At 36.4% G+C, this 15,678-nt stretch overlaps 1 protein-coding gene across 9 annotated transcripts in view; it reads right to left on the minus strand.

Annotated features, from left to right (window-relative positions):
- The window catches only part of LOC123559586 (PTB domain-containing engulfment adapter protein 1-like), a 228,074-nt gene that overhangs the window by 96,761 nt on the left and 115,635 nt on the right, over nt 1-15,678 (minus strand). For all 9 annotated transcript variants that reach the window (XM_045351536.2, XM_053552557.1, XM_053552558.1 and 6 more), the window contains 3 exons: nt 10,709-10,780; nt 4,606-4,704; nt 1,813-1,950 (listed from right to left, as the gene is read on the minus strand). In XM_045351536.2, coding sequence (XP_045207471.2) covers nt 1,813-1,950; nt 4,606-4,704; nt 10,709-10,780 — 309 coding nt within the window. The remainder of the gene's footprint in view (nt 1-1,812; nt 1,951-4,605; nt 4,705-10,708; nt 10,781-15,678) is intronic.

A 15,678-nucleotide genomic window follows, 5' to 3' on the forward strand; every position in this document is an offset into this window, starting at 1 on the left:
GACCAGAAAATTTTCAAAGTTTTTCCCTATATAAGTCTATGTAAACCATGTGACCCCCGGGGCGGGGTCATATTTGACCCTAGGGGGATAATTTGAACAATCTTAGCAGAAGACCAATAAATGATGTCACAAACAAAATATCAAAGCCCTAGGCCCTGTGGTTTTGAACAAGAGGTTTTTCAAAGTTTTTCCCTATACAAGTCTATATAAACCATGTGACCCCCGGGGCGGGGCCATATTAGACCCAAGGGAAAAAATTTGAATCATCTTGGTAGAGGACCACTAAATGATGCTTCATACCAAATATCAAAGCCCTAGGCTCTGTGGTTTTGGACAAGAATATTTTCAAAGTTTTTCCCTATATAAATCTATGTAAATTATAGAAATAAACAAAGGGCCATAACTCATTCAAAAATTGTTGAACCAGTCTGATTTTCAGAGGGACACAACTAGGGTACCAATACATCATTCTGACAAAGTTTGGTCAAAATCCCCCTGGTAGTTTCTGAGGAGATGCGATAACGAGAAATTGTTAACGGAAGGCCGGACGGAATGACGGACGGACGGACGGACGGACGGACGGAAGGACGACGGACCACGGACGCAGAGTGATTTGAATAGCCCACCATCTGCGATGGTGGGCTAATGAAATTCTACAAAATGGTAAGTTTGTTATGTACAAATATGTGTATTTTTATACAATTAAAGGGCAATAACTCTTAATTTACAAATAAATCCAAATGAAATTGTGTGTACACAACCACATTATGGTGATCTAAATTCTGTTTCAGTTTCATAGTTCTAGGTCAAATATATCAAAAGTTATGATGCAGAAATTGCCATATTTATAGTACCCTATATAGTTAACACTAGAAACTTCTAAGGGCCATAACTCTAGTGTTACTTGGGCAATCTGACTGAAACTTGACGGGCCGCAAGAACTCATTGTGGTGAACATGTATATGAAGTTTTAAATAAATATTCCCAACCATTTCCTAGATATGGCTCCGGACGGACGGACGGAAAGACAGACGGACGGAAGGACGACGCCAAAACTATATCCCTCCAACTTTCGTCGGGGGTTAAAAACTAGATCACCAGGACAAATTAAGTTTCATTAAGATTGGGCCAAAATTGTGACCTCTAGAGTGTTAACAGTCAAATTGTTGACGCCGACGCTGACGCCGACACCGCCGACGGACACAAAAGGTCACCTCGAGCACTTTGTGCTCAGGAGAGCTAAAAAGAAAAAAAGAAAAGAATGAAAATACATATATATATATATAAATATATGTGTATATTTTTTTTTTAGGGGGACGGGTGTGTGTGAACAGGTGAGGAAACAAAAATTCACATGTTGATTATAAATACTGATGGAAAATTAAAAATGAAAACATATATTTTAAGTTTGAATCAAATCCATTTAGAAATAACTGAGATATGCATCAAAATTAACCTTAAATTCTAAGTAAAAGGGGGCATAATTCATGAAAAATTGGTGTCAGAGTTATGCACCTTGTGTCATATGATGCGGGTGATAAGGTGGAACATCTATTTTAAGTTTGAATCAAATCCATTTAGTATAAAAAAGTTACAATATAAGCTATTTATAGTAACAACAAAGGGAAATAATTCTAAGTTAGGGACCCGGTTCTTGCGCATGACACTCCATCTCATGACATGAAGTGTGATGGACGAAAGGACAGAGGGAGGGATGGATGGAAGGACGGAAGGACGCAGCCTATTTCTATGTCCCCCTTTTTTTCCTCGAAAAAGGCGGGAGACAAAAAGGAGGGGGACAAAAATACTTACATTTTTATCACTCGCAAATACATAGCAGTAGTGTTTACTGGAGTCGGAAGCCTTGGCGATGAAGGAGAACATACGTTTATCTGACTTGTCATCGGCACAATATGATATTCTGTGTAACGGATACTGATGTTTCACAATCTGTAATTTTGAAAGTACAGAATTTGAAGTACAAGCAATGACCTGCAAATTATGTAAAAGACAGAGCCTACCTACCCTAAATTCAGGGAAATTCAGAAACGTTCTCAACTTTTTGCTCATGACTAACAGTTTATGAGTAATATAGTCTACTTTTATCTCATGAAAAAACATTTTAAAATTTTTGCTCTTGTGAAACATTTTTAAGTCTTTTCACATGAGAATCATTATAAAGAAACATACTCAACTTGCTGTTCATGAGAAACAATCTCTTTTTGTTCAAAAGTAACATTCTTGAAAAACATTCTCAACATTTCGTTCAAGAGTAACATTCTCAAGCAACATTTTAAACTTTATGCTAATGAGTAACATTCTAAAGAACATTCTATACTTTCTGCTCATGTGAATCATCTCAACTTTATGCTCATAAGAAGCACTCTCAAGAAGCATTCTAAGCTTTCTGCTCATTAGAAATGTTCTCAAGAAACATTCTTAAGTCTTCACAAATGAAAAACATTCTCAATTTCTGCTTATGAGAAACATTCTAAAGAAACAGTGTTGATTTTGTCCTCATGAGTAACATTCTCAAGCACCATTCTAAACTTTATGACCATAAGAAATATTCTCAAGTAACATTCTCTATTTGCTGCCCAGGAGAAACATTCTGAAGAATCAGTCTCAATTTTTTGCTCATAAGTAATATTCTCAAGCACCATTCTTAACATTATGAATTATGACAGTGAAATATATCCTCAAATTTTTCCTGATGAGGAAGAAACATTCTCAATTTGCTGCTAAGGAGAAACATTCTAAAGAAACGGTGTTGACTTTGTCCTCATGAGTAACATTCTCAAGCACCATTTTCAACTTATGACCATGAGAAATAGTCTCAAGAAATATGTTCTACTTGCTGCCCAGGAGAAACATTCAGAAGAATCAGTCTCGATTTTTTCCTAAAGAGTAACATTCTCAAGCACCATTCTCAACATTATAACTATGGATATATCCTCAACTTTTTCCTTATGAGTAACATTCTCAAGCAGCATTCTCTACTTTCTGCTCATGAGTAACACTCTCAAGCAGCATTCTCTACTTTCTGCTCTTGAGTAACATTCTCAAGCGGCATTCTCTACTTTCTGCTCATTAGAAACACTCCCAAATGCATTCTCTACTTTCTGCTCATTAGAAACACTCCCAAACGGCATTCTCTACTTTCTGCTCATTAGATACTCTCTCAAGCAGCATTCTCTACTTTCTGCTCATTAGAAACACTCCCAAATGCATTCTCTACTTTCTGCTCATTAGAAACACTCCCAAACGGCATTCTCTACTTTCTGCTCATTAGAAACACTCTCAAGCAGCATTTTCTACTTTCTGCTCATTAGAAACACTCTCAAGCAGCATTCTCTACTTTCTGCTCATTAGAAACACTCTCAAGCAGCATTTTTTCTACTTTCTGCTCATTAGAAACACTCTCAAGCAGCATTTTCTACTTTCTGCTCATTAGAAACACTCTCAAGCGGCATTCTCTACTTTCTGCTCATTAGAAACATTCTCAAGCAGCATTCTCTACTTTCTGCTCATTAGAAACACTCCCAAACAGCATTCTCTACTTTCTGCTCATGAGTAACACTCTCAAGCAGCATTTTCTACTTTCTGCTCATGAGTAACACTCTCAAGCAGCATTTTCTACTTTCTGCTCATGAGTAACACTCTCAAGCAGCATTTTCTACTTTCTGCTCATGAGTAACACTCTCAAGCAGCATTTTCTACTTTCTGCTCATTCTCAAGCAGCATTTTCTACTTTCTGCTCAAGAGTTACACTCTCGAGCAGGTTATTATTACAGGTTAAGAAATATGTTTGCTCATGAGTAACACATTCATAACCTTTTACTCATAACTATCTCTCAACTTTTGCTCAAAAAGAAGCATTTTTTACTTTTCACTTATAAGAAACAGTCTTGCTAAGATAGTAACCTTAGAGCTAAGTTTGTATATTTAAAGTTTATGCTGCTAATTTCATATCTTTTGCATCAGTTGAAAGGAAACTATATGAATATAATGGTAAATTGTAGGAGACTTACAGTAGTTCATGCCATTTAACTTAACAAGTTCTAAACATTCCGAGTTCAATGTTTTAACTGCATGCAATTATTATTGATTTTATTCCACTGCATATCTTATTTTCTACCAGAGAATACCTAAAAGTCAACTAATTAAAACCTTTCTATTAGATCTACTTGATTAATTGAGATGATGTTATTCATGTTTCCAATAAAAGGTTTCTGCATTGTCATCAGACAGGTCTAATTACATTACACAGACATTTTCTGCAGTGTTAAAAGGCTTTGGTTATATATGATATTCTCAAAGAAAGTCTACATGCCAAATCCTGTTAAAAATGGTTTCAAAACCATAATGTTACAAGTCAAATTTTGATGACATTATCTTAAGCTACAGCATGTGATCAAAATCATGCACATGGCAAGAGCATAATATATATATATATTTCATTTAAAGACAAATTTCATGTAACTGTAAATCAGGTAAGACCATGAAGATTGCCGAAATAAATCTCTACGCACCAAAATTTTACAAAAATCCTATAAAAAACAATGTAAACAGCAATGTACATTTGTGTTGTACACATGTACTCACTTTAGTCTTTGGTTCCTGTATAGTTACGCCATCTACTGATATTGATAATTCTACTTTAGGTGTTTTCTGACCCTCAGTCTTCCATATAGTCTTGTTAAACTGTAAATATGTAAAGTACTTGAACTTAGCAAAAGCTGTGAGAAAGAAAAATGTTTGCCAATAAATGAATAAAAATTACAAAACAGTGGATGTAAATGAGAAGTTTTAGATATATTTATTTATTTATTTATTTTACTTAAAGGTAGGCGAGTCAAGCATGTAATGGTCAGTTTGCATATATGTTGTGATGGATGGGTTCTAAGAATATGGGATATTAACTACTTTACAATATGGAGTAACATAAAAATGTTTTAAGAGGAAAATTATTTTTTCTTTTTAGGTTATCTGGGTGTGGTGATGGAAAGGATGGAGTCAGAGTGTAGAAGAGGCTAGTGTGTATGGACATAATAATAAACAACATGGAGTACATAAGAAAGTGATGAGTGAGAACTGATGACAAAACAATAATTGTTAGTAGTTGGATGGGGAAAATTATTAGGAGTGACACTGACTTTTTCTCACAAAGACCAGGTCCAGTGGGAGGTTCAAAGATAAAATGGACAGTTAATTTATGAAGATACAATTATACTGAGAATACTGCCATACAAGAGCTGTCACTTGACTATTCTGATGCTGGATAGAGAGAGACTGTACCAATCAAACTGATGCGTTAATTTCTGTATGACTACAAGCCAATTACGTAAATCATCGACACTGACTGACTGGTTACTATTTATGCTATTCGTGGACGTTGCATTGTCGTAAAAGTGTTAGAACCATTCACGCACTTGACCTTGACCGACACTAAAAAAACAACATGAAGACGCCAGAAAAAAGAAGAATTATTCGTCAAAATAAAACAACGTGTGGGAATTGGAATTTCCTTGGCTTAGAAAAGCAGACAATGGACCTAGTTTTGCTTTCTGCAAGCTATGTAGGAAGTAAATTTATGCCCAACCATTTTCCCTGTGCAGGTTCAAACCGAAAGTACATTTCAAATCGAAAGTAGAATATGAAAATTAGTGAGATGTTTGTTTGTATTAAACATTTAAGTTCTTAGATACATTTTATATCACGGCTGTAGTAAGAGATCACACAGTGATCTTGGCGCCCACCATTGAGCCATTTTTGAATGTTCCAAATTTCAAGACTAGCTCAAGGTAAAAATCAAGGTCAAATTTCATTTCAGTACACAACAATGTGCATGTGGTCCATGCATGTGGTCCAAATTTGAAAGCTGTAGCTTGAGAAATGTGAAAATAGGTCACTAGATCAATTTCAAGGTCAAAGTTCATTTCAGTATACAAAACTATGCATGTGCTTCAAATTTGGAGGCTGTAGCTTGAGAAATGTGAAAGGTACTAGGTAAAATTCAATGTCAAATTTCAATTCAGAACACAAAAATATGCATGTGGTCCAAATTTGAAGCCTGTAGCTTGAGAAATGTGAAAGTAGGTCACTAGGTCAATGTCAAGATAAAAGTTTTTTTCGGTAAACAAAACTATGCATGTGGTCCAAATTTGAAGGCTGTAGCTTGAGAAATGTGAAAGTAGGTCACTAGGTCAAAATCAAGGTCAAATTTCATTTCTGAACACAAAACTATGCATGTAGTCCAAATTTGAAGCCTGTACCTCCAAAAATGTGAAAGTAGGTCACTAGGTCAATGTCAAGGTCAAAGTTTTTTTCCATGCACAAAACTATGCATGTGGTCCAAATTTGAAGGCTGTAGCTACAGAAATTTGAAAGTAGGTCACTAGGTCAAAATCAAGGTCAACTCATGTCAAGGTTCATCTTGCCACTCAAAACTATACATGTGGTCCAAATTTGAATGTTGTAGGTTATTGACAAGAAGATTGTAAAAGCTTTTCCCTATATAAGTCTATATGAACCATGTGACCCCTGGGGCTGGGCCTATTTGACCCTAGGGGGATAATTTGAACAAACTTGGTAGAGAACCACTAGATGATGCTACATACCAAATATCAAAGCCCTAGGCATTGTGGTTTGGACAAGAAGATTTTCTAAGTTTTTCCCTAAAATCTATGTAAACCATGTGACCCCCAGGGCGGGGCCATATTTGACCCTAGGGGAATTATTTGAACAATCTTAGTAGAAGGCCACTAGATGATGTCAAATACAAAATATCAAAGCCCTAGGCTCTGTGGTTTTGGACAAGAGGTTTTTCAAAGTTTTTCCCTATATAAGTCTATATAAACCATGTGACCCCCGGGGCGGGGCCATATTTGACCCCAGGGAAATAATTTGAATCATCTTGGGAGAGGACCATTAGATGATGCTACATACCAAATATCAAAGCCCTAGGCTCTGTGGTTTTGGACAAGAAGATTTTCAAAGTTTTTCCCAAAATAAATCTATGTAAATTATAAAAACAAACAAAGGGGCCATAACTGACTCAAAAATTGTTGAACCAGTCTGATTATCAGAAGAACACAACTAGGGTACCAATACATCATTCTGACAAAGTTTGGTAAACTAAATTTTCTTGTATCATGAAATGAAATTAAACAAGAAACGCGGCAATGCCACGAAACCAGGTTTTCAACACTTTTCATAAGAATAAACAAGAGTGCCAGAATGTCACAATATACGCCCGTCACAGCAAATTTCTTTACTCTAGCACCTGTATTTGCAGATGTAATTTTAATTTTGTGGTTGTTTAGTAATCATTGTAATTCTTTTGTTTTTCTAAGTCCACAAAAAAACTCCTTACCAGGTAGAGATACCTTAAAATACACCTAAAATTAGAAAGTAACAACTATGTTGTACCACAGAAAAGTGGTCTTGGTTTTTCCCTAAGGTCAATTATAAAAAAGTTACAATATAAGTTATTTATAGTAACAACTAAGGGAAGTTAATCTTAAAAAAAAAAAAAAAAAAAAAAAAAAAAAAATACAAAAATTTTTTTTTAAGTCCACACAGAAATCCTTACCAGGTACAGATTGGTCAAAATACACCTAAAAATTGGATGTAACATGCATGTTGTACTACAGAAAAGTGGTCTCGATTTTTCCCTAGGTCTTGTAATGAAAAAGTTACAATATAAGCTATTTATAGTAACAACAAAGGGAAGTAATTCTAAAGAAGGGAACTGCGCAAGACACTTCGTCTCATGATGGTGTATAATTGTGCCAAGTTACATCAAAATCCCTCTATGCATGAAGAAGATATGCTCCGGACAAAGTTTTCATTCTTGTATCCTTTGACCTCTAAGTGTGACCTTGACCTTAGACCTAGGGACCTGGTTCTTGCGCATGACACTCCGTCTCATGATGGTGAACAATTGTTCCAACTTTCATCAAAATCCCTCCATGCATGTAGAAGATATGCTAACCCTAACCCTAACCTAACCCTAACCCTATTTTTAGTAACAATGACCTTGACCTTGATCCCAGAAACCCCAAAATCAATCCCAAGCTACAACTTTATATAATTTTTCTATACACCAAGTTTCATCATGATAGCTCATTCCTAAGTTAAGTTATTGACCGGAAACCCTTTTTCTATTTTAAGAAACAGTGACCTTGACCTTGACCCCAGAAACCCCAAAATCAATCCCAGCCTTTGTCTTGATATAAGCTACATACATACCAAGTTTTATTCAAATATCTTTACCGAAACAAAAGTTATTGACCGGAAACCCTTTTTCTATTTTAAGTAACAGTGACCTTGACCTTGACCCCAGAAACCCCAAAATCAATATCAGCCTTTGTCTTGATATAAGCTACATACATACCAAGTTTTATTCAAATATCTTTACCGAAACAAAAGTTATTGACCGGAAACTCCAGTTTGACGCCGCCGCCACTGCCGCCGCTGCCGCCGCCGCCGCCGCCGCCCGCCCGCCCGACCGACATCTTCCCCAATCTAATAACTCAGGTTTTCATTGAAAACCTGGTTAACAAAACTAGAGTGCCAGAATGTCACAATATACGCCCGTCATAGCAAATTTCTTTACACTAGCACCTGTATTTGCAAATAGAATTTTAATTCTGTGGTTATGTAGTAATTATTGTAATTCTTTTGTTTTTCTAAATCCACAAAAAAACTCCTTACCAGGTAGAGATACCTTAAAATACACCTAAAATTTGAAAGTAACATCTATGTTGTACCGCAGAAAAGTGGTCTTGGTTTTTCCCTATGATCAATTATAAAAAAGTTGCAATATAAGTTATTTATAGTAACAACTAAGGGAGTTAATCTTAAACAAAACAAAACAAAAATCCTTACCAGGTAGAGACAGACACCTCAGAATTGGATGTAACATGCATGTTGTACTACAGAAAAGTGGTCTCAATTTTTCCCTACGACTAGTTATGAAAAAGTTACAATATAAGCTATTTATAGTAACAACAAAGGGAAGTAATTTTTTAAGAAGGGACCTGAGCATGACACTTCATCTCATGATGGTGACCTTAGAACTAGGGACCTGGTTCTTGTGCAGGACCCTCCGTCTCATGATGGTGAACAATTGTGCCAAGTTTCATCAAAATCCCTCCATGCATGAAGAAGATATGCTCCTGACAAAGTCTGTGGACGGCGGCCGCCCATCCGCCCGCCTACCAGGGGCATTCCCATTATACGTCCCATTTTTCAAATGGGCATATAAAAATCATATGTTTTCAATATAGAATGTATTGAAGCAAGGCAAAAAAGGGTGGACCTGAAATTCAGATTTATGGTCTCAGAAAGCTCCAGAATGTATATTTTCATGTATATTAGATGATGTCACATGCCAAAAATCAAGGCTCTATGCCCTGCAGTTTTGGACAAGAAGATTTTCAAAGCTTTTCCTTTCGGTTGCCATGGCAACCAGAGCTCTGCATGGAATTCAATTCTTTGAATAATTTTGAAAGGGGGCCACCCAAGGATCATTCCTGCGAAGTTTGGTGTCATTCTGCCCAGTGGTTTTGAAGAAGAAGACTTTTTTAGAAATTGTTGACGGACACATGACGCACGCCGGACATTGAGCGATCACAAAAGCTCACCATGAGTCTTTGGCTCAAGTGAGCTAAACAAATTTGGTAGAGAAACACTAGGAAAGGCAACATACTTAATACCAAAAGCCTTTTCATGCAAGAAGATTTTTTAAAGTTTTTTTCCTATATAAGTCTATGTAAAACTTGAGTCCCCCCGGGGCAGGGCCTCTTTTAACCCCAGCGGCATAATTTGAACAATTTTGGTAGACGACCACAAGGCAATGCTACATACAAAATATCAAAGGCCTAGGTCTTGTGGTTTTAGACAAGAAGATTTTTAAAGTCTTTTACTATACAAGTCTATGTAAAACATGTGACCCCCTGGGCGGGGTCTTTTTCACCCCTGGGGCAAAATTTGAACAATCTTGATAGAGGACCATAAGATGATGTCACATGCCAAATATCAAGGCTCTACGCCTTGCGGTTTTGGACAAGAAGATTTTTAAAGTTTTTCTTTTCGGTTGCCATGGCAACAAGAGTTCTGCATGGAATTAAATTCTTTGAACAATTTTGAAAGAGGGCCACCCAAGGATCATTCCTGTGAAGTTTGGTGTAATTCTGGCCAGTGGTTTTCAAGAAAAGATTTTTTTAGAAAATGTTGATGGACTGACAACACATTACGCACGTCGCACGACACACAACAGACATTGAGGGGTCACAAAAGCTCACCATGAGCCTTTGGCTCAGGTGAGCTAATAAAAACAGGGCAATTATGAATAGTAACATTCTACACCGAAATGGCAACAATGAAAGTTCCAACAGCAAACCAAACGTACTGGAAGCGACATTCAGTTTGTTGGCAACCTGATACTGTTAGCAGCAAATATCTGATTCGTCTTGATCATATTTTCATCCTTTACTGTCGTTCAATTTTTGTACAATTGCTAACTTTTAATATTTTCCTTCCAATTTGACTTTTTGATATTGTGGGGGAAAAAAGCAACCTTAGGGTCAGGGCAAAATTTTAAGGTCGTTTGGGTAACTGTAAACACAGGTATTTTTTTTTCTAGCCTTACCTCTTTCACTCTGTTTTACAGATGTATTGACAGTATGAAAATATATCCTACCTTACGTTTACGTATTGCATCTTTGACAACATCTGTACCTTTTGGAGAATCTACTTCACATTCTCCATAAAACTGAAACAAAACAAGAGGGTCATGATGAGTACTATGAGCCACATGTTTCAAATGGCAATCTGATGCTCAAAATATTAAGAAGGTAGATCAGTAGGTCATATTTATGGTCACTGAAAGTCAGTTTTAAGATCGGTGTGCAAAACTGTACATGTCATCCAAATTTCAAGGCTGTATCTTAGAAAACAAGAAAGTAGGTCAGAAGGTCAAGGTCACAGTCAAGTGATCCCTAATCGCTTTGGGTCATCAGGTAATTATAATTAAACAGTCTAGGAAATATGATCTGATAATTTCTGAAGTATTTTTTCCTATATAACTCAAAGTTATAACAAGTGACCCCCAGGGTGGGGCCTCTTTTCACCCAAGGAGCATAATTTGAACAAACTTGTTAGATTTCCACCAGGCAATGCTACATACCATATATCAAAGGCCTAGGCCTTGAACTTTCAGACATGAAGATCTATATATTTTTTTCTATATATACACTTGGTACCCCCAGGGCAGGGCTTCTTTTCACCCTAGGGACATAATTTGAACAAATTTGGTAGAGAAACACAAGGAAAGGTAACATACTTAATACCAAAAGCATAGGCCTTGCATTTTCAGGCAAGAAGATTTTTAAAGTTTTTTTATACAAGTCTATGTAAAACTTGAGACCCCGGGGCAGGGCCTCTTTTCTCCCCTGGGGCATAATTTGAATAATTTTGCTAGAGGATCACATGGCAATGCTACATACAAAATATCAAAGGCCTAGGTCTTGTGGTTTTAGACAAGAGTTTTTTACTATATAAGTCTATGTAAAACTTGTGACCCTCCGGGCAGGGCCTCTTTTCATCCCTGGGGCACAATTTGAACAATCTTGATAGAGGACCATAAGATGATGTCACAGGCCAAATATCAAGGCTCTACGCCTTGCGGTTTTGGATAAGAAGATTTTCAAAGTTTTTCATTTTGGTTGCCATGGCAACCAGAGTTCTGCATGGAATTAAATTCTTTGAACAAGTTTGAAAGGGGACTATCCAAGGATTATTCCTGTGAAGTTTGGTGTAATTCTGCCCAGTGGTTTTGAAGAAGAAGATTTTTTTAGAAAATGTTGACAGACGACACACATCACACGATACACAATGGACGACGGACATTGAGCAGTCACAAAAGCTCAGGTGAGCTAACAAAAACGAATGTTACTAAATCTTAACAACTGTCTACAAACACAATAAGACATTAGAATTCAAAACCCTGGTTGGTGATATAAATGTTCTCTATAGTAGTGATAGTTTGTAAAGAAAAAACATTCATATTTACTTTCTTCATTTTAATTCTGAAGAAAAGTGAGTGGATGAATGACTTTAGACAAATGTCTTCAATCAAATCTTTGTCATATTCAGGGATCAAACCAACTAAGTAGACATGAGCTTCCCTGTACAAGCCTTCAGTTTTCAGAGTTCACCAGGTAAACAAATCAGTAATTCAACAAAGAGCTTTAAAAGCACATAACTATTTCATCCTTCATTTCATTTCACCTGACAATTACCTTATAACACAAAGGTAGAGCCAAGGGCATCAGTCTATCTAAATCATTAGCTGCAAATGTCTTATAAATCCCCTATCTATGCTCAATCTACACTAAAGTGTTCACATCATTACCCTGGTTCACACACCTCAATTATTCAAATCATTATACATGCATAATGTTGTGAAAAATAAAAACAATACATTTCTGAATACAGCTCTTCTTTGAAATTTTTTTTTTAAAACAGATGTAAAACTTACAGGGAGTCAACTCTGTACATGGGTAGCCCAAACTTGGTCAATGTGTCTCATTATTGTTCAAATGTATGTGTAAAATACGCAACAACCTTACAAACTTGTTTATCATGCAGAATATATTGCAAATAATTGAATCTGTCCCTCTTTCTTTTTTTTCCATATATTTATGTAATGTCATTGTGAACACTGCATATTAAATGCTAAGTACACTGGGACCCCGTTATAACGGTTCGAGACCCAGGGATCTAGTGGGGTTAAATTTATAACGCGGGTTGATCGTATCAGCGGTATATGCAATACCCCACCCACAAGTAATGTATTAGACGTATTCTGGACGCTGTTTTATGTTAATAAGAAACAAGAATCGTATAAACGGGACATTTATTTACCTTAAATGCTACTGAAAAATACATCAAAAGAATTATAACGCTGTGTCATCTTCTCATTTTGTCGTGATTCTAAAAGAAAGTTGGAATTGTGTATCCCGGAAGTAAACAATATAACGCTGTGTGAGGAGTGCGCGTTCGTGAGAATTACATATGCAATACAATTGCACTGGGGGTTTATGTAACTAAAAGAGAAAAATCGCGGACCATCATAAAAAAATAATTTTGAATACATGAAGAAAATCGATAAATAAGATAGAAAATTGTTAAATCACCGTCGTTAATATACGACATTAAAAAGGGAGAACATTCTCAATATGGCTTTCAGTGCGTTGAATCTTCGTTACTTCCGATGAACTGAGTGTGATGATTACGAAAAACGGCTGCATTTTATTACAAAACTGGGCCTGTTGTTCGATTTTTTATTCACTCAAGTGTTCATGTCATCCGCTTAATTGGTGCAAACTTAAACGGTTTGATAGTTGACTGACCAATGTTACACGCTTGTTATGCAAACAATCTAATTTTGACATGGTACTGATTGCCTAATTGTCACATGTCTACATGTATTCAAACTTTAACAATGGCGATACCCAAACAAGTAAGCTAGCAGACAATTATTGATTTTTGTCACAGTTGTCATGGCAAAGGTGTTAAAGTACAAAATATACAGGTACATGTAGATTTAACGCTGGTTATGATCAAATTAAATAACATCCGCAGACTCGTTTTTTTTTTAGAACCCACGAAAATTCCGGAGCCAAGAGCCTACCGCGTTATAACGAATACCGCGGTATATTGAGTAGCGTTATAACGGGTTTCGAGTGTATTAGCTTGTTGTCCCTTTTAGTACACAATTCAAGAATCTATTATCATCTTAACTTGGGCTGAGACTCCATTTTATTTCTTATAAGCAGTATTTTACTATATATACAGTATGCCATAACACAGCATTTGCATTAAAGTTTGCATAATGTTAAAATTTGCTTATATGACAGGAGCTGTCACTTTTAGTGACAAATGCCCCTGAGCATTTATGCCAAGTAATTTTAAAATACCTTCATCAATGGCAGAGTTATGGACCAGACAAGAAACAGACCATGTTAACCTTTAACCTCTAAGTGTGACCTTGACCTTGGAGCAAGGGGTCTGGATCTTGCGCATGACACATCGTCTCATTATGGGAAACATTTATGCCAATTTATTTCAAAATCCCTTCATGGATGGCAGAGTTATGGACCAGACACGAAACAGACCCTGTTAACCTTTGACCTCAAAGTGTGACTGTAACCTTGGAGTTAAGGGTCTGGGTCTTGCGCATGACATGTCGTCTCATTATGCTGAACATTTATGCCAGTTATTTCAAAATCCCTTCATGGATGGCAGAGTTATGGACCGGTCACAAAACAGACCCTGTTTTAACCTTTGACCTATAAGTGTGACCTTGACCTTGGAGCTAGGGTTCTGGGTCTTGAAAAGACATGTCGTCTCATTATGGTGAACATTTATGCCCAGTTATTTCAGAATCTCTTTATCACTGTGCCCAACGTATACATCGCATTATCAATTGTCCTTTAGTATGTTAAGTCATTTTAAATACACATGTATACATCTATGTATCAGAACTCATGCGGATGTGTACAATCAGTATCATCTGGATTATTTCTTTTGTGATTAGTTAGTAAATACAGTTAATAATGTCGTTCACTTCATTTTGTTAAATGGGGGTATTTTAAAAGGAAAGGCCCACACATCGCAATCATGTAAAAAAAATGAATAAACATAGAAATAGTTGTATTTATAAAGAGGGCTCTGAAACTAGGCTATTTACATATTAAACGTCTTGGTGAAACATCAGAAACAATAGTCAATAGTTTTTCGCTATTTTCGACCTCAGACCTCTACCCTGTCAGTGATGGTTAGATTAAATGTTTTCTATTTAAATTTACATGCTGTAAATAGCTGCCTCCGTGGTGCCATCTGTTAGTGCGCTCCGTATAATGTTGTAGTGAAGATTGTTTTATGATTCGTGGATTCGAGTCGTAGCACGGGTGTCATTTTTGTCTTCTCTTATCTTTATTATTGGGGAAGTATCCGTCAAAATACAAGCAGACAGCAAGGCTCAAACATTGCAAAATTCAAATGGCATGTACCATCTCTTTCATGGGCAATATCTGTTACGATACGTTTTAGTAATGTCACATAATGTTGTTTTTTTTTCAGACAGACAGGCGCAAGGAGTGGTTCTTGTACCGCTAATTAAAAGCCCTCCCTCTAATGGCGGAATGCGGTGTTTTGAAACCAGTTGATACATTAAATTTGCATAAATAGGCCCGACAAACATCCTGCTTAAACTTAAAAAACCGGCGATGCCAGGTTTTAGAAACGTGCAAACATTTCCGAAATTGAGATATAGTAATATAGTACGTAATACAATCAATGTAACAAGAGCAGAATGCCTGTTTTGGTCGAAACTTGCACAAAAACATGACAGAAATCCAAAAACAGTCACTTCAAATCAATTTGTCCCTTCAATAGTTTTTGTACTGTCAACTGTACAACCAAAAACGAATGTTTCTATCTCACCTTGTGGCTATCGAAAGAGTATATCAGCAGTTCGATCAAATGGCAAATAAGCATGTACTTGAGAAATGTGAAATAGGTCATTAGGTGAAAATCAAGGTCAAATTTCATTTCGGAACACAAAACTATGCATGTGGTCCAAATTAAATGTGAAAGTAGGTCACT

Source organism: Mercenaria mercenaria, chromosome 10 (assembly GCF_021730395.1).
Source record: "Mercenaria mercenaria strain notata chromosome 10, MADL_Memer_1, whole genome shotgun sequence".
Lineage (NCBI taxonomy): Eukaryota > Metazoa > Mollusca > Bivalvia > Venerida > Veneridae > Mercenaria > Mercenaria mercenaria.